The sequence below is a fragment of the Argiope bruennichi genome, chromosome 5, assembly GCF_947563725.1.
Source record: "Argiope bruennichi chromosome 5, qqArgBrue1.1, whole genome shotgun sequence".
NCBI classification, from domain to species: domain Eukaryota; kingdom Metazoa; phylum Arthropoda; class Arachnida; order Araneae; family Araneidae; genus Argiope; species Argiope bruennichi.
In genome coordinates, this window is record NC_079155.1 from 14825121 (window position 1) to 14851712 (window position 26592).

The window sequence follows — 26592 nt, forward strand, 5'->3', positions numbered from 1 at the left end:
TAGCTATTAAAAGTTTATTTCTATAAATATAACTTTGATTGAGGCACAAAACATCCGCTATTTCATACAGATTATTTTGATATATAAATAACTGTATTTGGTTAATTTCTTGTTGAGTTATGATTGTTTGAATGAAGCAACACAGTGGAAAAATATCATTCTTCATAAAATGAGTTTTAAAAACACCGTCACTAGAGTTTTTAATGAAAGCACCTCAAGAAAAAGAATTATAACTCGAGAAATATTTCGAATATTGACAACATCTTGGTATCGTTTGAAAGCTAAAGGATCAGAGAACATTATTAAACAATAAAAAAATATTCGATATTCTGAACGATTTCCGAAGTTTCAAGTGTGTACATACACCTTAAATAAACAGTTTAAAAAATTTCATTGTATTCATCTTTTTCCATCATTGCAATCGTTTTGGACATTTCACATGTAAAACAAACCAAATAATTAAGCTTGAAAACGGTCCCATGAATTTTTTTTTTTTTTTTTGAAAATTTATCACTTTAAGCAGAAGTGAAACAGCAACATTATTCAGCTTTTTACATAATTGGTTACAACTTTCTGTCCTAATTAGTTTTAATATGTTCGCAATACTTCTTAATATCGAAAATGTTTAAATATTTTCCGTTTATTTTACGTTTTATTTCTGTGGCCAACGCTGGCGACGTTTGTCTAAATGGCTCTAGTTTTTTTCTTACATTGCTTTTAGTATCCCCCCACCTTGTAGTACGCTAGCTGAATCGTTACGATGGCATTGCGGTCACGGGTCGCATCTGTGCCGTATTCTCATGAATTTTCAGAACAACGAACACCTCCTCCTACTTACTTTCTGTCTTAACCGAACAAAATATACCGCCTGTTTCTTCTGAAGTGCTTACGTGCTACTATTTTGAATGTTTTCTCCGCTATGAAGGAAAGATCGTGGGTCTTTGACCTGAGTGTTTACGAAACTACTTTAAGGTAACTGCATGTAGATCAACACATGCTTACGAAGAATAAAAACAAACGCTTCTTAGAAAAGTTAAGTCTCTATGTACTAAAGATCTCTTGGTTTTTGCAGTGGGCAAACTATGGTAGAAAACAAATTTGTTTTGATATTTTTTTTTCTATTTTAAAATGTCTAATGTAGAAGTTAATAAAATTTATATATTATCATGTGCTAATAAGTGCTATGTCCAGTAGATCCAAAACCGATGCTGACACGCTCACCCAAAGGGTTAGAGTGATATCTCTGGTAGATAATTAATGTGGTCTACACAAATGGGCGAGCAACAAATTAAAAATTATCATATCTGTTTTCAAATTAATAAACTAAACATTGAACTGCTTGCCAAGTGAATGCTCCGGTGAAAATGGTTATTATTAACTTAGCCTTTTAATTTGCAGCAAACAAAAGAGACGTGAAAGGGCACAAAAACACTACATCAAATATTGCAACTTAAAAGTTGTTGCTTTTGGAAATTTGCTTTATAAAATGTAATTCTATTGGAAAACGGATTCAGTTTGAGAGCCTGATAGACCCGAATCAAATAACTGAACATTTCTTTTGTCTCAAACTCTCACAAGCATTTAAGCATTTTCATTCAAGCCCTTAAATATTTTGATATTTTCTCATTGTAACCTTATGGCATCCAGCAGATGACAGCCTTTGTCGCTATATCTTTCACTGTTTATATTCACATCCAATATAATCAGATTGTAATTTTCAAACAGAAAATATAGAATAGGGAAATAAACTATTTTTGATAAGCATTGTGTTGTAGAACTCTGATGATCAGTCAATAGTGGATTTCACTTGATGGTAGAATATTATAAATGATCATCAGATAAATGCGCACAAAATGGTAACCAATTTCGCATCATGTTATGACTCAGTAAAGATTTAAGTTGGTTCAGGTTGATCTGAAATTTATTTCTGATAATTTCAACTTCTTTTTAATTTCAAATCTGCTCTTGCTGAAAAAAAAATGTATAACTGATTGTTCAATTAGCTATTCACCTCAAGTGATAAAAGATACCAAAATAAGGTGAATTGTATTTAATAATGAGATAATATTGAAGAGTCTATCTTAAGACCTTTGATTTACTGAAAAACTATGTTTGATAAAACTGGACATCCGCTGAATAAGAAGTTAAGTAAATATTAATTTAAAAAATAAAATGAACACAAATAACGAGCATGTAATAATTACAGTTCTCAAATCTCAGAATCATTAATATTCTTTTAACAAATAATAATTTGGCCAATACTTTTCGCAATTGCGTTTTAGCTTCTGTTGAAGAAAATTGTAGCACTAAAAAGACGAAGAAGAACTTGTAGATTAAAAAATTGTAACACTAACTGAGTCATGATTTTTTTTTTTAAATTGTGAGGACTTTCTCAATGGTTCAAAACAATTAATACAGAAATTTAGAACATACTGTGTTTAGGATGTACTATTTTTATACTGTGTTTGCTTTCTTTTGTAAGCTTTCATATGAAATCAATTAATTTCACTTTTTTTTTTTTTTTTGCTTAATGTTCACTAATCTGCGTTATCGTAACAGGCATTCATTGATTATTATCTCTATAAAATTATTTTAAGTGGTGTTTTTAAAAAAGATATTAATACATTTAACCAGAATTTTATTTCAGAAAAAGAGTAATTTTCAATTAATTACATATTGATTCAAAAAATTAAATTATATTAAAAGAGATATTAATAAATACTGATAACATAAACTAGTAATATTATATTAAAAAAAACTTTATTGAAAAATTGTCCCTCTCCAAGAAAATAAATAAGATTTGCAACATCTAAAATGCTATGTCAACATTCCGCATCCTGTCTCTCATTTCTTTCTTCTTACTCCATCACTGATATGCATTTAAATTCCGCAACGGATATCAAAACAGCACTTCTGACTGATAAACAAATCTAAGACACAACAGCAAAAACCAAATATTTTTCTTGCAAACATGACGACATTTAAGGATTGTTACTCGAATCACTTCTCTACACATCTGTGCGTGGAATCCGTCTGTCGGGCTTATCGTACTATTCCCTTCCGAAATTGAGAGATAAAATGAAATGCAAACACAGTGTTCCTTTTCTACCCTCTCCGCCGACCTTCCGACTCTCGAAGATGGGGCCTAAAAAAGGCAAACGGCTCTCGAAATTCCGAGCAGCTATGGACAGAAAGGAGCCGACAAATTGAGGATGCTCCGTTATCGGCTTGCCATTTTCAATGAGTAAATTCCGCGGGGACTTCGTCATGCATTCCGTTACCTACCTGTGACGGGACCCGGGAATAAGCGCAGGCGTTAGAAATAAATTCGCAGCGGTTTCCTGTGTTTTTTATTTCATTTTATTTTATTTATTTAGCTAACCTTTCCTCCTGTTCTCTGGTTTCCTGGGTCAATATCGGGTTTTCACCTGCGGTTCGAATCTTTTCGTGGAAAAGTTTTCGTTTTTATCTCTGTCGTTCTATTTTTGTTTGCTTTATTGTGCCTTTAATTAGGAGAAACAGCTGTAGCTTTAATTCTCGGTTCTGCTGTTATAAAAATGACATTGTCCTAACGAATTAGAATGCCTGATTGCTCTTAATGTAAATTTTGGAAATATCTTATTACTTATCGGAGAATGCAAAAAATAAAAAAGAAATTACCGATTCAAAAATTTAAATGTTTTTCTTTCTAATGTTTTAGATTTCTGTGGAAACTTTATTGTTATATCTTCTATTCGGATCCATTTTCTGTATTTCGACCCAAGATTGAGTTTGAAAATAAAATGAAATTTCATACTATTTTTGAACTATTTTGGTAGCACTTCGCTCAGTGCATTTTTTTTAAATAAATTTTTTTGAAAATATTGAAAGCATAATTGAGTAATAATAAAAATTAAAATACTTTTTTTTTCACTTTTATAATTTTATGAAATATTTATTCATGAAATGGTCAAAGTTCGAGAGGAATTTCAAGCTGAAAAATAAAATCAAATAGATTAATTCATCTCTAAAGAATCTAAGCGTGATTTTAAAAAATCGCTCAGTATCATTTTATAAAAGCAATAAATATTAAAAAATATGTATAAAATTTGAATAAGTGCAATAGAATTTAAGAATTAAATTTAATTCTTAATTTCTTAAATGCAATTCTTTGTGAATACGAAAGTACGAAGAATACCACACAGTTAAATATAATTTTTTTTTTATCGTAGCCAGCTGAAACTTAAATAGTGACTTTTTTCAACTTTAAATTTCGATTTAATAAAAATAATGCAGAAGTACAGAAGCATAAATAGATGCATAATACAATATGTCTTGAATTTAGAAATCATGATTTTTAAAAAAATTTTAAATATTTTCATGGCAGTTAAAACAATATATTCAAATGATCCTACAGCTTAAATTAGTGATGGAGAATCTGCCCCTTGTTCTTATTTTCATTTTTATTTTAAAAGGTCTTTATTATTACTTTATAAACAACTTGAAGATATTGATAGCGTAATAAAAGTTTTATATTTTAATAGAATAATAATTTTATTTAATTTGTAGTCAAAATATTAACGAAACTCTTAATGGAAAAAAAATGCAGTATTCGATTTCATGTCTTAAATCAATTTTGTTCTTCAGTTTCGGTTCAGTTTAATTGTATCACAAATAAAGCTTATCACATTTTTTTTATTTGAAATTGTCAAGACGCAATTATTTACATATTCAAACTGAACGTTAATCTTTATTTATTTATTTTTTATCTGGTGATTTTCTGACAAACTTTGTGTCTAATGGATGACACACACTTCTCGTCTGCCCGAAATCCGCCCCTTTGACAGATTCCGTTTGTTAACACCAACAAAAGAAATAATTTAAAACGAATTTTATCATCGCTGTCATAACGGAGAAAGAAAAAAAAATCAGGAAAAATAAGAAAAGAATTCACGCTACGGAGAGTCAACTATCATCATCTGCCGGCAATTTTATGAATGAGTTCCACAGACGGAAATGACGTAGCTGTCTTTGCTCGAGTATAAATAGCCAATCCTCTTTCTCGCTGTGAGTCATGGCTGTTGCGCGACTGACACACTCATTCCTAGACGCATCATTGCTACTGTGTTTTACTCTCGGCTGTAGTCATTCGTCATAATTTTTGCGAGCAACAGGTGTATGTGTGCCTATGACAACACATGCCGGTTCTCTTTTTACCGAGATTGGAAATTGTTATCTGACTTCGCTCTGACAGGGAATGGCATAAAATGAGCAGACCTGTGCGGCAGGAAAACATTCGAATTAGTTCTGTGCCCCTTAGTAGAAATTCAGTAAGTAAACGCGGTTTCATTTATTCGTTTAGGTGTTTAGATTTGAATGTTTCCTCTGATAATTCATTTCACGTTTTTATTTTTTTTTTTTAAATACAGATATTTTTATTATTTATTTTTGTTTAAAATTTATAAACCGTTTTGTAACTTTGCTGTTTAATTGTAACATTTATGAACGTTAAATTTACCTTGATTAGAATTCAGACACAATATATATGCATTAACATCTAAATATTTTCTTGAAATTAAATAAAAGATAATTATTTGAGTTGATGACCGTTGTATCTTTAGATAATGAAATATTATTTTATATTTCTTAAATTACATAAATTTAGTTTAATTTTAGAGTGATCAGATGCGATTTCAAGAACTGACTACTACTCTTACAGTAGCAAAACATTCTGTTTGAAAATTCTGTGAAAAGAATAACAGATAAAAATTTGCAATATTATATATTTATATGTAATTTTTAAAAACCGGTCATATTTAATATTACATTGGGGTTGGTTCTTCTATATTATCTGCAATTATTCTATATTCTTAACTTTAAAAAAAAAAGAGAGAGCATCGCCTCAATTTATATTTTGGTCAATCCAGCCGTTAAAAAATTCCCGCCTTTTAGAATACGCGGGCTTCAATCGTGGCTGAATCAAGTTCCAAAATTTCTTTTTCAACTTTTTAAAATGTGCATATCAATGAAATCGATCAGGAATCCGATTAAACTAATCGAACTAACTTCAATACACACACACACACAAAACAATAACAACGTTGTGAGTGAATTTTGGTAATTGATTTAAATTGAATTTGTTTTTCGAAATTATAAATAGCACTGCATTTATTTTTTTTAATTTGATAGCACTTACTTGGAACAAATAGTGATTACTCAGTTAACCGATTAGTTACATTGATCATATATAATATAATATTTGGGGGGGGGTCAGCTGGAATACGACCAGATTAAATTTTTATATTAATGTCTGTTAAGTCATGTAAGTATGAAAAAAAAAAGAACCTAATTAAAAATAAAATTTTCAACGACATATGAAAACGGTTGGAAACTTTTGAATTCTAAATAATTCTTTGCTATTTTCTTTAAAAAAAAAATCTCGTGAAAAGTTAAGTATTATTGGGTAGTTTTTCGACCATCATTTCTGGCCAAAGTCACACATGGTCACTCCTCTCCAGTTACTTGAGCCGTTATACGTATGCATAATGCAAGCAGTTTACACTGAAGAATTTTGTCTCTTTCCAGAATAAAAAGTGTTAAAAACTCCTGGTTTAATTGCAAATCCGATTCTGAAATATTGTCAGTTTTGTAACAGACTTTTCATTTTTCCGAATGCCATTAATGAATGAAGTAACTTGGCATTTTTATAAAGCATAATAAAATTAGAATTATTAAAAGAATTCAGACTTAATTTACGCGATTCTGGTAACAGTTTGTTAATATATTTTTATTGTTATTCATTACTCTTTTCTCTGTATGATTGTCATGAAATAATAGTTCTTTTTTTTCCCCTGTTTTGTACTAAAAGCATCTCAGATTAATTTTTTTTTAAAAAATAAATTGCTTAAACTAAACTCAATTAAATTAATTTATGCCTCTTCGCAAATATTAAATTCCAAATTTAAAACCTAGCACCGAACATGGAATTTTGCTTTCTCAGCTGCAAAATTGATCCCTGCGCATTCAGTGTTGACGTGTGTGTGCACACAGAACTCATGCACACTATCACGCAGTGTTTGCATATTTTTTCAGCTTTCATATAGAAAGCTGGATCGATAAGTAAATTCATGCGTGCGTAAGAAATGCACGCGATCTGAATTAGTTCGCGGGAGTTAGTGTCTGTCTGGATTGCTTCCTACATACGCAGTTGCAAATAATTATCATTTTACTGACCTATATTTTGTTATAATTTCACGTTATTTTATACATTCATTGGCATTAATAAATATCTGATATTAATAATAAAACCAAACTCTATGGGAAAATGAATTGAAAAAATAATTTTCTGCACTTTATTATTTATTTTTAAGAAAGAATGTGCATAAGAAATTATTCCATTGTTTTGCTTAATATTAATAATAATTAAAAATCACACATTGCTGTAGCAGTGCATAAAGCTTAAGAATGCCGACAAACAAGAAAAAATATGGCAAAAAATATATATTGTCGCAAAAGAAAGATCTGCACATTGTCAGCGTGGCTTAGAAGTATAGTACGCGCTGGCAAAGCTCAAGATCGGAGGTTCGAATCCCAATTGCATTACATTGAAGGTTGAACTTTAATTTAAATTTCTTGTTATTCATTTGTTAATGTTCTAGATCTTTTTATAACCTTCTTTATAATACTAGATAATTCTGAAAAGGTATAAATTCAGAGTTTCACAAGCAGTGAAATCAATTCTTCGCCTGCATCTTACGAGTTGCTTAGAGTTAATAAACTTGATGTAATGTTACTTTGTGACCTGTTATTTTTTAGATCTTTGTGGCAATATACATAATTTTAAATCTGAAAAAATTTACAATTAGATTTCTATTTGGACTAGTGAAAAAATTCCACTGATTTAAATAAAAATGTTTATCTAATTTCGGAAACATTAGCTTATTTCTGAATGCTTTGTTAAAATTTTTGCCGATTTTTGTTCTGTAATAGTCATACATTCGTTACGACTCGACATTTACACAATGAATAAACGCATTATCTATTCAATGTTTATTGAAAGTGTAAATTTAAGTAAACATATAAAGATGAAACATATTTGTTTTATAGTAAGCACTATTCTTTAATAAATGCTGCTTATTATCAGAATGTTATCTATTTCCTTAGCATCTTATCACATTAGTTGTATGTAAATAAATATCGGAAGAGATTTGTTTAGTCTTCATATTTTTATTTTTTATTTAGCTTTTACGAATAAAAAGCGTTGTTTGATGATCATAGTTTGAAATATTTTTGTTTCTTGGTTAATTTTATTTAACTGGTTAAAAAAAAATTCTTTTAACTTCGATATTGTTTTGTATCATATTATTGGGGTTGCAATTTATTTTTTAAATCGATATAATATTTAAAATTTAATAATAATTTTAAAAATATTATTTGGTGTCAGCGTGCATATAAAATTTCAGAAATGGAATTAAAAAAAATATTTATCATTTAACTGTATCGGATGTATTTGATTGATCATTAATTTCAATTTTGTGTCTGAATTCGATAACATTGGCTTAGATCCCAATAACTAAATTTCTCTTCATTGCAATTCATACTACAACTTCAGGCACCGTATATATCGTATTGTTACTTTCTGGTACCACAACTCATGCATTCCTTTTTCCTCCATAGGGGACCGAGAGCCCCGACGACTCGGGTGAACCTCCCAAGATGATGTCCACTAATGGCGAACTGGGGTCCCTCGTGGACTTCAACAAGAAGGCTTCCGCCGCCACCATCATCAACAAAATTAACAATGCTTCGTACGCCTCTTCCTCCGAGAAGATGATGAAGAGCAGTAGTTCCTCATCTGAGAAGATGGTGAAGAGCAGCAGCTCATCGTCCTCCACGTCCAGCAGCTCACTGCTCAGCAAGAAAGCTCAGATCCTACACTCCACTGTCTCCACACAGGAGCTGAAGCAGCAGCAACAAGCGCAACAGCAGAATGAGATGTTCCAGGTAAATACTTAGGGATCAGTATCTTGCTTGCCTTTACTTTTATACTAATCAGTATAATTGCTTGTATTATCAGTATATTACTTAGCAATTGGTATATTGCGTTTATTTATATACTAATCAGTATAATTACTTTATAAGTAATTATACTGACTACTATACTTTACTTTAATCAGTATAATTTATTTATATACTTATCAGTATATTGCTTGTATTTACTTATATATTAATCAGTATAATTTCTTGTATCATCAGTATATTACTTAGAAACTGGTATATTACTTGTATTATTAGTATATCAATATATTACTTAGAAACTGGTATATTACTTGTATTATTAGTATATCAATATATTACTTAGCAATTGGTAAATTGCTTGTTACTTATTGTGCATGGACTCATGGTCATTTTTGCCTTTCGTCTAATTTTTTAGGTGTTAAATTACAAAATAATTGTTGGAATGGAGAAAGATTTTCAAAAATTAAGTGCATGGACAAATTGGGATCGTATTGTAAATAAAATTCATCAACAAAACATTATTCGTCAAATCTCTTAAATTTCAGTCGCTGTTTAAATCTTATGAATATTCGAAAGCCCTAAAAATAAATTCAAATACCTTGTTTACTATTTTCAATTATTGCTTTAAATTTTTGCAATGATTTAAATATTAACTAACTATTAGTAATGGTTAATGAGATTAACTAATTATTTTCTCTAATGATTGATTATTTGAAATATGAGAATAACTGCTGTTCTTTTATTGATAATAAAAGGGCATAAGATTTTTGTAAAGAATCGCATATTTATGTCATCGTTAAGAGAGCCAATTTTGTTAATATCTAAATGATATTCTTCACATTTTTTTTTTTTTTTTTACAGAAAAATTTCAGAAACTTTTTCTGTATTTAAAAAAATACTTTCGAGACTCCATAATACATCACTTTTTTGCAGGTTAAATGCTTCAAAAGTTTTGGTAAGTGCCACTTTTTGAGGGATAAGAAATATTTAAAGAAGGGTCATATATTAGTAACTTTTAGCCACTATATTTTCAATGACTTTCATTTTAAACTATCCTTTGAAACACTCTCTGAATAAAAAGTTTTACCTTCATCAAACAAATATCGTATAAATTCTCATTAACAAACGAATCCTTAAATTATATGAAGAATGTATCCACAAAACATAATTTTGAGATTATTTCCTAATTTGAAAGATTTAGATAGTCTTACCAAAATGTTTGGAATTTCAATAAGAGCATTTAGAGGCACTTCACAAGAGTTATTTTCCTCTTCATTTTGTCTTTCAAAACCTGTTTTGTACCATTACTGGCATTTAAAATGAAAAAGAATGAAAAACCCAATTTTAAGTACCTTAAATATGACCTTCTACAATAATTAGATTCTATAAAAAAGTTTCATCTTATTATTTTTCTGAAAATTTTGATTTGATAAAAGTTAACTAATTTCAGTTTTATGACTCCAGAAGATGCCAAGTTAAAAAAAAAAAGAGAGAATTATATTTTTATATGCATTAAGTATTATTTATGTTCAGAATATTCACTTCGGAAAATTTTATGATGTCATAAAAAGAGCCATTATATAAATAATTAAACATCATTAATGCTTCGCTATTATTTCGAGTTCCTGAATGCTAAATCAGTGTTATGGAAAATTTTATTTTTTGATGACATTAGCAAGTTTATTCAGTTTATTTATTTTCTTTAACTACACTAAGTTATCTTTCACATCCTGTATATTATTGCGTTCTGATTGTTTACATTTACCGTTACTTTTACCGTCTTATCTCCAATAAAACAGGAGTTTCATTTATTTTTATTGGTGATTTCAGGAGAACAGAAACTTCTGTCGTAGCGTGAGCGTCACAAGTAACTCCAGCACGAGTTCCGATTCCAGACTCAAAATGGTCAGCAACTCGACCGCCTCCCAGGGACTGGTTTCCACGGGGCTAGTTCAAAGAGGGCTGTCCGTGGACGAGCCCCTGGACGAAGAGGAGCTCGTTCTTCGAGAATCTTCTCCGCAAGAAATGAAATTCGAACAGAAAAGAATCAGTGCCTCATCCAAAATGAAAGTGAGCACTTCGGACGGCTACACGGCAGAAAAGATGGCAGCTACGAATCAGGAGAGGAAGAGACTGCAGACGGGCAGTGTCAGTTACGAAGAAAAGTCGGCGTCTGCGGCCATGAAACAGAAATTAGAAACAGACGGTTTTTCGGCAGAAAAGGTAACAGACATTCGTGGTTTGACTATGGTATATTGTGCTAAAAAATCTTTAATTGATTACTCTTTTACCAGTGCATGTTTATTTCTGCTAGTCTTTGCATTATTTCATTGGTTTCTTAAAGTATTTATGGAGGAACGTAGCTGAATTTGCAAGTCACGAATAATTTAACGACGAATGTGGGAATTAAATTTTCCAAATTTAATTGACAAAAAGTTCATTTTCAAATGTTACAGAAATAGAATTTAAAACTTTAATAGAACGTAAATAACATATCCTATTGAATCCTCTTTTGCTTATCCTAGCCATACAGGTAATTATTAAATTAAACGGAAATATCAAATAAAATAATGAATATAGGAATCTTAAATAATAAGGCATAGTGTCATTTTTGGCATGTAATACAGCTTAGATTCGACTGGGAATCGAATCATACAAGTTCTGAAAGTGTTTAGAGGAATATTGTACCATTCTTCATAAAGATTCTGTGTAAGTTCCGCGAAATATGCCATGCTGTATGTACATTGTCATGATTTTAGACATCATATCTCTTGAAATGCCTAAAGCTGGGAATTTTCAATCACAGTTGCTCCAGCTAGTTGGACTTCTACAATTTGGCCTCTATAAAAGCAGTGAGGTCTCACATTTTAACCTTTAGACAAAAATCCAACACATATGCAATTTCATTTGAGCTCATATACTCATCAGCTTATATTATATAAGCCAGCATATACTTATCAGCTACCTTCAATATTAAAAAAAATTATAGCTTAGATTATATTTTCATGCTTACGAAGCGCTTTCTTAGATATCAATTTTATTCACAGGAGTTCTATTATTTTGTTAGCCACCTGTAAATACATATATTTTTTTCAAATAAATGCGAGTTTAGGGTCATCAAAAAATATTTGCAACCAAAATGATACTGCGAAAAGGTTTTGATGTCGACCTGCTTTGGGAACAATATTTTTGACCAACATTAAAGGTTAGGGATAGTAATTATGTTCATTAGGTACATATGAGCTTTTCCAGATTCTCTCTTATACGATATAAAAGGCAATGACAAAGATTTTTGAAAAAGGCAACGTAGATTTTCTCGAATATAGATGTCATTCAGTCATGTATCTGCAAATAATTATACTGAATTTGCCATAGGAGATCCTTCTTGCCCAGGAACCCTCGTGTTACGTCACTCTCGGATTGAGAAACCAATAATGAAACTCATTTCACTGTCATAATCCTCTATGTGATCTCCAAAGAGAAGATGACCATAAAGAAAAGAAAGGAAGAAAACGAAACATGCTACCATATCTGTACAGTTTCCGTTCTTCTATTTTCTTGTTGTTGTTTTCACAGCATGTATTTCTAGAATTTATCTGATTCAGTTGCTATGATAGCGATAGATTACTGCTTAGAGATAATTTTGAAAAAAAAAAGCATAAGTAACACCTCTGAAAGCATCAAATTGTCTCAAACTAACCTTAAAAATGTAATTAGTACACCGAAATGTGCATCCCACCTAAAATTCTAACACAAACAAAATAAAAAATTCTCGTTGCTCATTTTACACATTTATTTAATTTCTTTTTGCCTTTTCGTACACAAATAGTTAATATGTATTTAGTTAATATAGAAAAAGGGTACTTTTCCGTTAGCCAAACGCAAGCGAAAAATCGCCAAATAATGTAGAATTCCGCCAAATTCGCGCTTGGTTCACAATCCGTTAGCCGGGCGCAAGCAGAAAATCGCCAACAAATGTAGAATTCCACCAAATTCTCGTTTGGTTCACAATTGGCGACATTTGTGCCCAGCTAACGGAAAAGTACCAGAAAAAGTACTATAATCTTCCAAAACTTCAAACTTGAAATTTTGAGAAATCTTCACATTTCAGGCCTTCCTGAGTTCAAAGAACATTAAGCTTTTTTGTGAACACTACAACTCGCAAACGCTTTAAAGTAGACGGATAAAATTTGGTATATAAATCACATTTGAAAATTTATATCAAATTTTGAACGAAATTCACGCAAAGGAAATTTGGCTGGCTAGCTGTTCATGTACAAGTGAAGTCGGTAGCTAGAAAACTTTAAGAGCTACAAAGAAAAATTTGGTACACAAGTGTAGTACTTAATACGACTACAACTGGAGCTCCTTGTTAACTTTTGGTTTCAATCGGAATAAAAGGTATCTAAAATAATATTTGCGCGATGATTCAGTAAAAATGCTAGACTCACTTAAAAAATATATTTCGTAACTATTGTTCGTCAATGATAAATAAGGCATTCGCGACCTTATCCAAGTTCCACAATTTTATGCAAGAGAAGAAAGGTATGAGAGAAAATTTCAGAGACCACACCTTCCGGTGTATTTATCATTTCATCATAACCCCCAGGGGGGGCACCTCAAAATGAGGATGAGATGCATCCGGTATGGTGGTTGGGTTGGATCTCGTCACTCTAGAGGGTACACAAAAAGGTGTGGGGGGGGTCCTCTCATCGATGACGGGGCGTACTTCCTTCGGGAAGGGCTGTACCGTGGCCGGTGATGGCTCTTAGGACTCAACCACAGTTCCCGCCAGTGTTGCAGTTGCGGCGGTCCGGTCATTCAGTATTTTTATCCTTAACTACATCGTATCACCTAACGAAACCATCAGCTAACCTTCAACAGGTCTGGTTCTCCAGGGTAGCAGATAACTCTCTCAGCAGGGCCAAGATCAGAAAAATGGTTCAATTCCTGCATGAAGAGTCACAGCTGTTCAGATACTGACCACCACTCCTATAACATCGGAAAACCCATCTCACCACCTGCACGACAAGACTCCACCCAGGCCCGGAAACTCCAACCACCAACGCAGCGCATCCTCAAGCTCAGACAACTCCATTCAGTCCTGCATAGCCCATGACATCCCTGCTCCAACCCAACCTAAAACCAACCATTCCTGCTCTAACCCAGCCAAGTCAGCTCCTCACCAGTCTAACCGTATTCAGCTCGCCTACTCCAATGCAACCCACTACAGCCTAAAAATCTTTAACCCAGCCAACTACAACTCAGCCAACATCAGCTCCACATCATCAGCCCAATCACCATTACCTCCACATCATTAGCTTAGCCATCTGCAACTCTCACTCTCCATGTCCACCCAACTGTTTAAATAATCGTTAAGATTATAGTCGCAGGGGCATGGAGAGGTGTTAAGTGTTAAGTATTTTTATCCGTGTGCCTTCGGACGGGTCGGAGAGTCAGTGATATGATTTATCCTTTCATCATTAATCGCCATAGTACGTTAATATGTTCTTTAACAATTACTTTTCGCCAGTGGTGTGCGTTAATGAAACGCAAGTACATTTATTAGAGAATATACCAGAAAGTTTCGGAAAGACCACTCCTGCTGGTTTAGGATCATTTTATTGAGTGTCTGTATTTAAAAAAAATCAGAAAACTTATTAAATTGACGTCTAATAAATGCTATAGCTATTATAAAAATAGTTAAAGCACTTCCTAATGATTAATATAAATCACCGTTATTATTCTTCAGCAACAAAAGTAATATATAACTAATATATAACTAAAAGGAAGGAAACTAATATTTTCAAAATGGCCTAGAAGGATTAATATCTATTCATTGGCTGCAGATTTCTTGATGCGAATTTCTTAATTCTGACAAGATAGTTTCGGAAAGCATTTCAGAAAACTCAGTCAATCTGGCAAAATATTTATCTTTGTTAATTCTTTTTAAATGCAAATGATAATTAACAACGTGCCAATATCATTTCGGACATTTTTCGAACCAAAAAATTCCTTATCACTAACTATTATTAATAATAATCATTTTTATTCATTTTAGGTCGCTGCTGTCAGACAAGATCAAGTGCAGCTGAAAACAGCCGATTCGATCCAGCAGCAGCAAAGAACGGCCACGGCAGCTTCTATGAAGTTGTCTACTGATGAATTCACCGCTGAGAAGATCGCCATGTCGAAGCAGGAAGAGAGACACCTGTTCTCGCAAGGGATGGTTCAAGCGGAGAAAAATATGTCTTCATCATCATCTGCCAAAATGACTTTCACTTCAAAAGGTACTCGAATCGCAAAAGGAATTTTCATTTGTTTAGTTTCCAAAATCGGTTTACCAATTATTTCCTGTGCATTTACAAAATATAATTGCAGTTTTTGAAATTTTACCCTCAAAAATAGAATAAAAAAATATTTTTGAATTTTTTTACCTACATTATTTAAATAAATGTTTATAATAATTTTATAATATTTTAGTTTTATTTCTGAATATAATGTTTCTAATTATAGCGAAATACAAATACATAGTTTTGATTAGTTTTTATATACAATTTTTTTCCTATTAAGTTCGTTTGAATTTGTGAAAATGTAGAATAAAATTTTACTGATTTCAAATAAATATTTTTTGTAGTTCAAAATTTTAAAATTTAGCAAGAGCCCTTTTCATTCATATACGTGTTTGGGAACGACACAGCTTTTAGAATAGAAGAAAAAAAAAAAACGTACGATTAAAATGAATGTTGTTTCTCATTAGTTTTCTTTCACAACTCTTGGAATATGTAGAAAGTTTTCTTTAACAAATAGGTCACTACTCTTCATTTTCTGCATGTTGCCTATCATTATTTAAAACGCTTCATAGTTATATATTGTTTTTTGTAATATTCTAGATGTTAATACCCATAACTTCTTGGGAAATATCTCAAAAAGATAGTATTTCAAGGATTAAAATTGTAAATATATTAGAACTGTGAAATACCATTAAATACAAATAAAAATATTTCATTTAAATAAATGTATGTAAATAATTCTATCTAGAACACTTTCCTTACGAAAAAAATCTTTTTTATATTTGTACTTAGATTTCCTGAATTTAATTAATATAAAATATGGCTTTCAAATTATTCTTTTATATTTATGTATTTATTTATTAACTTACCTTATTACGCTTTTATTATATTTAATGAAAAAAGAGGTAAATCTCTTTTAGAATATAATAGATGTTTTCTTTCTTATTGTATCACTTCAGCATAATATTAACAAAGTTATTGAAATTTTATGGTCATAATGTTTTATAATATTTCATCATATTGTGTACTTCCCATTTACAATTTCTTTTCCTTATAGGAGTCAGTAGATCTTCCATTTCCAGTCAAAATATTCATCAAGTGGACTTCGGGAACATGTCATCTCTAGGAATGTCTTTCGGGGTTATGCCTGGAGATAGTATCGAATCTTTTGGATTCAACGAAAACCAAAAGCTTGCGATTTTACAAGGACTGGAGGAGGATGTTCAAATACTCAGTGATGATTCCTCTTCATCAGACGTGGACAAAGCTAAGCTTCGTTTCGAAAGCAGGATGATTACCTGTGTAGAAAAACTGAAGACGGCCCTCTCCGTGGAAGAGGCGACCACATTATTGATGACCATGAGTGATCTTTTCAGGAAAGCCTGGGCTGTTCCTAACTACGGACATGATTTAGGAACGAGATTATGCAATATTATGCGCGAACGTGGCGGACTCAAAATAATCGTCGACAACTGTAGCTCGGAAAATGCTGACCTACAATTCCGCAGTGCGGAACTGCTAGAACAGTGCATGTCTACAGAAAACAGAACTTATGTGGTACAAAATGGTCTGCAGAAAGTCGTCAAAGTGGCATGCTCTTGTAGCAACAAAACTGCAGTGTCACATTCTCGGGTTGGCACTGGTCTTCTCGAACATCTTTTCAAACATTCTGAGTCAACGTGCAGTGAAGTGATCCGAAGAGACGGTTTGAAATCCATTATTTATAAATGCAGGACGTCCGATGTTGAGACGCTTAGGCACTGCGCCACTGCTCTAGCCAACTTGTCCCTTTACGGTGGACCCGAGAACCAAGAAGCCATGATCAAGCATGAAGTGCCTGTGTGGTTATTCACTCTTGCCTTTAACAATGATGACAATATCAAATACTATGCCTGCCTCGCTATCTCTTCGCTGGTTGCCAACAAAGAGATTGAAGCTGCTGTGCTGAAATCCGGTACCTTAGATCTCGTAGAACCTTTTGTGACAAGCCATAGTCCCGAAGAATTTGCCAAAAGTCATGTGGGACATGTTCATGGACAATCAAAAAATTGGTTGCAAAGGTTGGTGAACGTTTTGGACAGTAAAAGAGAAGAGGCTAGAAGTCTTGCAGCATTCCATTTCGCCATGGAGGCGGGAATCAAAGAAAAACAAGGAAATACTATAGTAAGTATTAAAAATCAGCCATTTGCAGGCTTTATATGCATTCATTGTTTTTATCGTATGATTCTAAATGTTTTCAAATGTCTCTGAATAGATATTTCAAGAAATTGGAGCGGTGGATGCATTGAAGAAAGTAGCTAGCTCACCAAATGCTATTGCTTCTAAATTTGCTGCACAAGCTTTGCAATTAATTGGTGAAGAACTACCTCATAAATTATCTCAACAAGTCCCTCTGTGGACAGAAATAGACGTTAAAGAGTGGGTGAAACAAGTAAGAAAAACTTATGTTTCCATTTTAGATTCTATTTAAATTGAACAAAATTTATGTTACTCAGAAAAGTTTGAAAAAAATTACTTACCAGTTTTTTACTTGAAATGATGATATTAATGGTATATGAAAATAACCGCAAACTCGCCAAATTTTCTGCACACTCTACAAATATTGTATGTGCATTCCATAGTTACACGACACTTATCCAGATATAATTATGGTATTAATATCGGTCCATATAATTTGTAGCGCCACCATGTCAATTGTCATTACTGTAGCAAGAATTCGTTCCCTGAGGAAGAAACTTAATGTGCCCCCAAAGGAAAAATTCACTAGGTATTAAATCAGGTGATCTTGGGAGTCAAGAGAACAAAACGGGGTCATCTTCACCAACGCGCCCAATGCAGTGATGCGGAAGTTCATCTTAAGAATCGAGGAGCTTGAATATTCTAACGAGAGAATTCTCTATCCAGTTAGAAGAAAAAATCCCTAGAATTATTAGCCGATTATTGAAACGATGACTGTAGCATATCCAGGTAACTAGAGCCAGCCAGATTCTTCTCACTGAAGAAAAACGGCCCATACACCTCCATCTTTAGATAATCTCTTTCAATTGTCGCAACGGCACGTGGATTTTCAGTCCCCAGAATCGCACATTATGACGATGCATGTTCCCGGATAAATGGAATGCCTCGTCACTTTTTCCTTTGGGGATGCAATTAGGACTTTGTTAATGTACTCCCATTTCTGAAAACATTAGAAGAGCTTAGGAAAAAGATCACTGCTGCAGTGATAATCATTGACAGGATGATGCTACAAAAATGCGTGGAATGGTTCATCTATGCTTAGATGTGTGCCCTCACACCTAGAATCTTAGTAGAGGATGCAGAAATCTTGGTTAGTTTACAGTTATTTTCATATATTACTCGTATATTCACATGTAATTCTTTTAAATGTATAGCATTTTGAAAATGAATGGATTTTTTATACTAGCCCTGTATTTCTTCCTATCTCACCATAAAGTTCTCTGTGCTCATTCTTGTATTTTACTGTTGACCTGAACTTGATCAGTCTTCTATCTTGCACGAAAGTATTTTTCACCTTCAAAAATGCAAAACTCATATTGCCTCAGATAGTTTATATGAGTTTATATAAACTCGTTATACTCTTGTGAGTTTATATAGAGTCGGGTAGTTATATAGACTCGTTAGCACTTTTCGTCGGTCATTTAGCTCTTTCAGAAGAATAGTCATTTATTAGCTGCATCTAGTCATACCATTCTTATTTAATCAATATTTCACCTTTTGGATCTGTGCCTCGTGTACTGATCTGAATACTCAAAGCACGAGTGACAGACAATAGGTTTTTAAACAATACTAGACACTTTGTGGACTGGAGATTCAGAAATCGGTCCACTAGATTCTTCGTCAGACATTAAATGACCATTGAGTTCCATGCATATTCATATTGAGGCGAAATCGCTTCTTTTACTATGCATTATAAGTAATAATAATTAAAGAAAGAAAAGTTCTGTGATATAATTATGTGCTGCGTACAAGTTTTGATACCAAAATACTTTAATAAAGTATCGTTAGTCAATAGAATCTTGTATCTTATATTAACTCCACGGATATTCAGAAAAAAGGACATTACATCCATTTCGATTAATAATATTAAGCGTTCTCACTGAAAAGAATGAAATGTTCATTTTTTTACATAGAAAAACTGTTAGTTACAATATTAAATATGAAATTAAAGAAAATATGTTGTCAGCATTATCTAAATCAACGTTAAACCTTTTAGAACATCTTTGCTCACATGCATATTTCACATTATTCCGCATAACGACAAAAACATTTTTTTTTTTAATCTAACAAGTTTAACTTTTTGTTGTAGGCGAAAAAGCAATTGAATTTCACATCAAAAGGAAGTAACTTTTGAAGATCGAGACACACAAATTAACTTTCATCTGCTTTAAGATCCATTGTCCCTTTTTGTAGTTTTTTTCTTGAAAAACAAGAGGCGCTCGCAATTGCTCGAAACCTGTTCTTCATAATTGTCCCAGCTGCACTCTATTCTAATTTGACTTTTATAGCACAGTCCAAGTGTTGCTATAGCAGCAATAATCAAAGAAAGACCACCAGGAAGGCTGTGAGAGCCCATCTCATCGAGCAATTTGTGCCCCATTTGGGTTCTGCGCGACTTTTTTCTTCTTAATCCTGATGACGATTGCCGGTTAACCTTGAGCCGGTGTTAAAAACGCTGAGTGTAGTGAGCGGCGTTATTATTTCTTAAGTGGCGTTCTTCCAGTAAAAGCGAATTTAACGAAGATTTACGAGCACCATAATGGCGCTCATTCAATAAGTTCTGTACCTCAGTCCCACACGTCGAAGTCATCAGATGAATGGGCAGACGCCTGTGCGATTTCTCTTTCTCATAAACGTGTCAGCAATCAGTTACAGGCTCACACATGTAGAAAATCTGCTAGGTACCTTGTTGCACTTGTTATCACTATGGTTGGATATCGAAATAATTGTTCTTGTTATTTTTTGTATTGTTACACTGTAGCGATTTATATGATTGCTGAAAGTTGAAATTCTTAATGAGTTCTATCATAGTCTAAAAGTCTTAAGTTCAAAGTCAGACTAAAGAATGCATTAGTTGAATTAATCCTATCATCTGTTGAACATCATCGACTGCAAACGTTGTAAAGTACAATAATGTTATTCCTGGAAGCTATGGACATCAACTAAAGTCATTGCAATGGAATTATCAATTCCTACTGTCATAGTCAAACAAAACATATTTGCTCCTGCCATCTATTTGCAAGTTATGCTAAGATATAATACCTCAAACTGCTACTAATTCACAAAACATTCGAAGATTAAATTGACGATGCTGATTTAATGTGTTTCATGTGAGTCTGATTTTATTAGTGAGCACAATAATAGTGCTCATTCAATGGGTTATATACCTCAGTCTCGTACGTCGAAGTCATCAGATGAATGGGCAGATGTCTGTGCGATTTCTCTTTCGCATAAACGTGTCGGCAATCAGTTATTTGTTCACACATGTAGAAAATCTGCTAGGTACCTTATGCTACTTGTTACCACTATGATTAAATTCCTAAATAATTGTTTTTTTTAACATTGTTACACAGTAGCGGTTTATTTGATTGTTAAAGGTTGAAATTCAAAAAGTTTTTTTTTATCATTAATTAGTCTAAAAATCTTAAGTTCTTTAGATGCATTATGCACTACCATCTGTTGAACATTATCAACTGCTAACGCTGTAAAACTCGCCTTATTTAATTCCTAGTAGCTACGTACACTAACTAAAGAATCATCAATCAATAAAACAATCATTATGAAATTCAATTAAAAGTAAAAATTTTCTGAGTCAAAACTAATAGAAGATGCATTGTATTTAGAGAGCGCTAATGCTGCTTCATCTAAAGCACAAATGAAAACCAAATGTGAAATAAATAAATATTAAGTTAAATGCAAAAATGGAACCAAAAAGAAGAAATGATGAATCCGGCCTGAAGACTTTTTCATGGGCCACCCTCAGGCAGGGATTCAAACAAGAGATTTTTATTGTCAGGGGTGTGACTTTCATCCAAAATACTGACCCCTCGTGACCAATTTCTTGGATGTTCGGGTTTTGTGTTCCATTTTTGCATTTAGAAAAAAATAAATATTAAATTAATTTGGTACACTAACGGAATTCATTGTAATGGAACTATCAATTCATGCCGTCTTAGTCACACAAAAACACAATTGCTGCTGCCATCTATTTGCAAGTTAACGTGTTCGCTGCCACGACTCAGGCCTGATATTTAGTGTAGATTTGTCTGTCTAGTTAGATGACCTCCTTCTTTGCTATCTCTTAATTATAATAGCGAAGGGATCATCTAATAAGATAGATGGTAGAATTACATATCATCTGTAACGCACAAACGCGTAATGTGGCAGTCAACGTGTTAAACTAGGATGTAATACTAAAAACAGCTACTAATTCACGATACATACGAAAATCAATTTGACACTGCCGATTTAATGTGTTTCTAGTGAGTCTGATTTTATAAGTGATCATAAATAAATTGATAGAACATACTTCTATGCAACAAATAAAGGAAGAAAAGATTAAAACAAGAAAGAGAATTTTTTTTCCCCCGAAGAAATATTATTCTGCTAACACATGCATTTTTTAAAAAAAAAGATCTGTATTAAAAAAAAAATCATAAACCCTGAACAGCCTAAAACTATTCAGAGAACACATTTCCAAACTAAATTAAATTCTAATCCACTTAGGGTTGGCCGCAATGATCTCGCTAGACAGTTTTAGTATACTGGTTCTGAATTACGATTTTAACAAAGCAACGAATTGCATGTGTGTTTAATGGATTTTAAATGTGTTTGGAATCCATATCCTTTTATGTAATGGTCCAGAAGTCTGAAAGAAAAAAAAATAAGGGCCTTCTTTGCAATGTGCTACAATTGAAAATTAAGAACATTGACTTCAGAAGTTTTACATTTCAAAAAATCGGTCAATAAAGGCACTAGAAATACAAACTTTGAAGAAAACTGATTCATTAGATGGAATAGTGTTTTTGCAATTGATAATATTAAATCAAAGCTTGAATTCAAATTCATTTTTTCTGCTTTTTTCTTAGATTGGTTTTGATGCGTACACGAATGAATTCCTTAGCAGTCGCGTAGACGGTGATCTCCTGCTGCAGCTAACAGAAGACATGCTCAAAGAAGATATAGGCATAAGGAACGGCATCTTAAGGAAAAGGTAAATTGCGTAGTTATTATTATTGCAAAGTTTAAAACAAGATCACTGATGTAAACTTAATCATTCGTTTTAATTATTAAATACAAAGCGTTTCATTTTTACATGATTAAACATCATTAACAACTTTTCCAGATTATTTTCGATTGAAGTTTGAATGAACTGAGCATTATATATGTTCCATGTAAATGCAGTATGCAAGTATATTAACAAGATATTACGACATTATTGTTTGGTATGCCGCATATACGATTGTTGGACTTCCGTATTTATTTTTATCCCTAGGATCTAGCCAAAATTGCTAGATGAAACATTAATAATTATGAATGATTTTGGGTACAGCACATGATGTAAGGATACGAGCATTATAAATATTCCATGTAAATTCAATATGCAATTACATCAAAAAGATGTCAAAATTGTTTGGAATGCCTCATGTATGATTGTTGGACTTTCTCTTCTATTTATATCAAAGATCAAGCCAAAATTTGTAGATAAAATAGTAATTATGAATGATTTTAGGGTATGAGATATGCTGTGTAAATGTGCAGTCTTTCTTGCGAACTCATTTGCATCATTTTTCATTACGTAAACTCAACATTACATCTTATATTTCCAATATAAAGTTTGTTCAAATAGTTTAACAATTCAGTTATATTTTCATAATCAACCGGAATGGAATGAATCGTTTCCATAGAAGCTATTATATTGCCATAAAAATTTAATCTAGTTAGGATGGCTACTTTGAGTACTGGAAATTTTTTCTTGACTTTTTTGAAGCATTGCGGTTATTCATAAAATGCAGATTACAATGAAATATTTTTTTTATCACGATGATTATATTAAATGACTAAGTGCTGCACATTGCAGGCGCATAAATGCTTCAGCATTTTTCAACGCAATTATTCAGTCTCTTTTAGCATATTTTTGGGTACACAAATCAAATTTTCGATTATGCGAGTATACACTTTTAATCTTGTGTAATCAAACTATCCTAATACAATTTTTATCATTAAAGTTGTCAGTGATAAGAGCTTAATTATCCAACTTCTGAAACGCTACGTATTAGCAATTGTTAGGAAATTTCGGCCTTAAGGTTATTTCATAATTTTAAATTCTAAATTTTTTTGTCTCTCTACTTTATTCTTAAATGATGCAAAGCATTTTTTGCTTGCTATTGTGCGTCATTAGTTTGGGTAAATCACTTCACTTAACATCAAACATATAACCATTTAATCAGTATCGTATCTGACATTTAGTCAAACCGATAACCGTAGTTAATATGTAAATATAAGATTTTAGACATGGTATAAATGCGTGTCATTATGTTTGTAATTTTTCTTTTAGTTTTTGAGGGTCATGTTCAGATTTCCTGTTCTGTTCTGTTCGGGTGACAGAGGTTAAATGCCTGTCTCAGGTCCTGTAATGACCGTCCATGCATTAACAAGTTGTTCATCATAATTGTAAATATTTCATCATGTGTTTCGTTTTTTTTCCCCTCTTAATAAATTGTGTTTGATTTAAGCCTTTCATTTGCCGGACCCACTCTTTGGAGACTTTTATTTCACATCATTCCATTTCAGCTACTGTAATGTCAAACGGCTGATTCTAAATATTTTAGAATCCCTAGCCGTTGTATATAAATATCTCTCTTTATCAGTAATTGCTGTTCATTTCATTGATCTACAATATAATGTTGTCAGTAATGTCTTATCCATCAGCAGCTGTGAAGTTCACGTATGCACATCCAAAATCAATCAAAAAGATTCAAAGATACATCTGATTCCGTTTGAAGAAGGCTTGATTACAGTATCAACATAATTCCTATTCACAATTTGAAGATATATCTACCTCTGACAAAGGTGTAGCAAGGGAAAATGGGAGTACACTATGGTTTTTTCGCCAATATTCGTGATAATTGGCATTGTAAGTTTAAACGGCACTCGGGAAATGATGTAATTTTTTGCCCTTTTATTAAAATTTTCTTTAAAAAGGTGACATTAAAGCACAAACATTTTATATTCATTCTAAGTCTGGCAGTGGGGGTATCTATATCCTATTGCTCCCTGTCCTAACGCCACTGATCTTTGTACAGTTGAATCGTTTTGAGTTGAAAATACGTATAATTCATCATACGTCAATTTTAAAACGAGTTTCCTTATTAAATTTCGTTTTGTATGCGTGCATTAGTGTTTATTTTGATTTTGCTGTTTATCATTTGCTACGAAAACGTTTCTGTTTGAGGCGTTTTTCTGGCAATAGAAGTAAGTGTGCAATCTAAGCATTGCAAGCAAAAAATTTGCTGCACAAAAACGTTTTGAATGATTAACAACAATATTAAAATAGCATTCAAAAAAGAAGACTGGTTCAAGTCTGGGGGTGGAAATGGCTTTGAGTATGAAAGAACTGCTTTATGAGTAATGCTTTGCATTTAACATACGGAAATTTGTTTAATTTTAATACTTAAGCATCTGTAACAACTTTCTTAGATGAAAAAATATTGAAATTATAAAAAAAAAAATTGTTAAAAGATTTAACTAAACTTTTCAATTTGCATGTAAGCTAAAGTCGAATCGAGATTTTTAAGAATCAGTTTTAAAAAGAAATGAAATTTCACCTTACAATCTAGGCGCATGTGCTATCTACACTGAAAAAGAAATATAATTAGAAGAATAGTTGATGATAACTATTCTTCTTCTGAACTCTTTTTTTTTTTTTTCCCTAAGAAAAAAAATAAGCCAGTGCATAAAATGCTGTATATGTCAACTTGAGCTTAAAAGGAAATCACATCAAGTAATTATATATTAAACCATATTGAAATAGATCAAGCTCTTCAACCGTTTTTCGTTTTCCACAGGTTTCTGAGAGAGCTGAATCAGCTGAAGCGAATGGCAGACTACACATCGTGCGATTCCACTTACCTGAACCAAGTGCTTCAGTCCCTGGGTCAAGAATTCTCTCAGTATACTTACCAGATGCTCCGCTGCGGCGTCCAGAAAGAAACCCTCAAATACATATCCGAAGACCATTTGGCAGAAGTTTGCGGAATCGATAACAGCATACACAGGCTAAGAATAGCGCATGCAATAAAAGGTGAGTAAATATAGTGCTTGAAAATCCATGAAGATAATTTTTTTTGAGAGAACTGACTAAGAAGGCAGAAAGTTGGGGGGAAAAGAGCACGAGAAAGCATTTTGAACTTATATAGTTTCAGAAGGAAATTAACAACACTGTGTTTTGATTTTATGCGAAAATAATGGCTTGCGTGGCGTAGAAATTAAAGTTAAAATGATACCAGAGTTCGAGGGATTAAATAATAATTTTTTGTACATAAATAATTAAAAATTATTGCATGTATCCAATCAAAATATCCATTCCGACTTTCGTCATTACTTAATCAACTTTAAATATGAGATTACTTAAAAATCAGAAATGAAAAATATAGTTAGCTGTCGGTTTTCCACGGCTTTCTTACGTGGCATACATATTATTAACAACAACAACAAAGATCGATTTTTAAAAATAAGAAACAGCAACAAAGTCATGAGTATAGAAATTTACTGTTAACTAAACCATAATCGTATGTGCAAGTCGGCACTGAAAAAACACACAACATTTTCGTGCTGTTTGCCTTTCTAGTTATTACGTATATATTATCCGCCATTATTTTATCATCTAATTCCGCGGATAATCGGAAGTTACTTGCACCTGGCTTTTAAAATTATCAGTTAATGGTTGAATATAACGGGATTGAATAAAATCATAAATTAAGGTGACGTGTTTTCACTGAAATAATGCTGTACAAAATAATTTGATAGCTTGAATTTGATTTATTTCCTCTTCAACAATTCAAAACACCGAAGAAATGGATGATTCAAAACAAAGCTGTTATGGATCCCAATGCTCCGTGAGGTCGCATGTATGAATTTTGGGGTCGAATTTCATAGATTTTTCATTATTATTAAACAAAAGAGAGAGAGAGAGAGAGTGAGTTATTCCATTTAACCAAATTAGAAATAAATATTAAGTTAATAGTCAAAGAATCAAAAAGAAAGATTAACTGAATCCGGCCCG

The 26592-nt window shown here is 32.4% G+C and overlaps 1 protein-coding gene across 6 annotated transcripts in view; it reads left to right on the plus strand.

Moving 5' to 3' along the window:
* The window catches only part of LOC129968482 (NAD(+) hydrolase sarm1-like), a 153432-nt gene that overhangs the window by 120149 nt on the left and 6691 nt on the right, over positions 1-26592 (plus strand). For 5 of the 6 annotated variants that reach the window (XM_056082408.1, XM_056082404.1, XM_056082407.1 and 2 more), the window contains 7 exons: positions 8656-8982; positions 10828-11220; positions 15059-15287; positions 16348-17453; positions 17545-17721; positions 22397-22521; positions 25376-25611. In XM_056082408.1, the coding sequence (XP_055938383.1) occupies positions 8695-8982; positions 10828-11220; positions 15059-15287; positions 16348-17453; positions 17545-17721; positions 22397-22521; positions 25376-25611 (2554 nt within the window). In that variant the 5' untranslated portion in view covers positions 8656-8694. Of the gene's footprint in view, positions 1-5155; positions 5310-8655; positions 8983-10827; positions 11221-15058; positions 15288-16347; positions 17454-17544; positions 17722-22396; positions 22522-25375; positions 25612-26592 lie in introns of those variants that run through there. The other variant, XM_056082403.1, reaches the window with a different exon arrangement.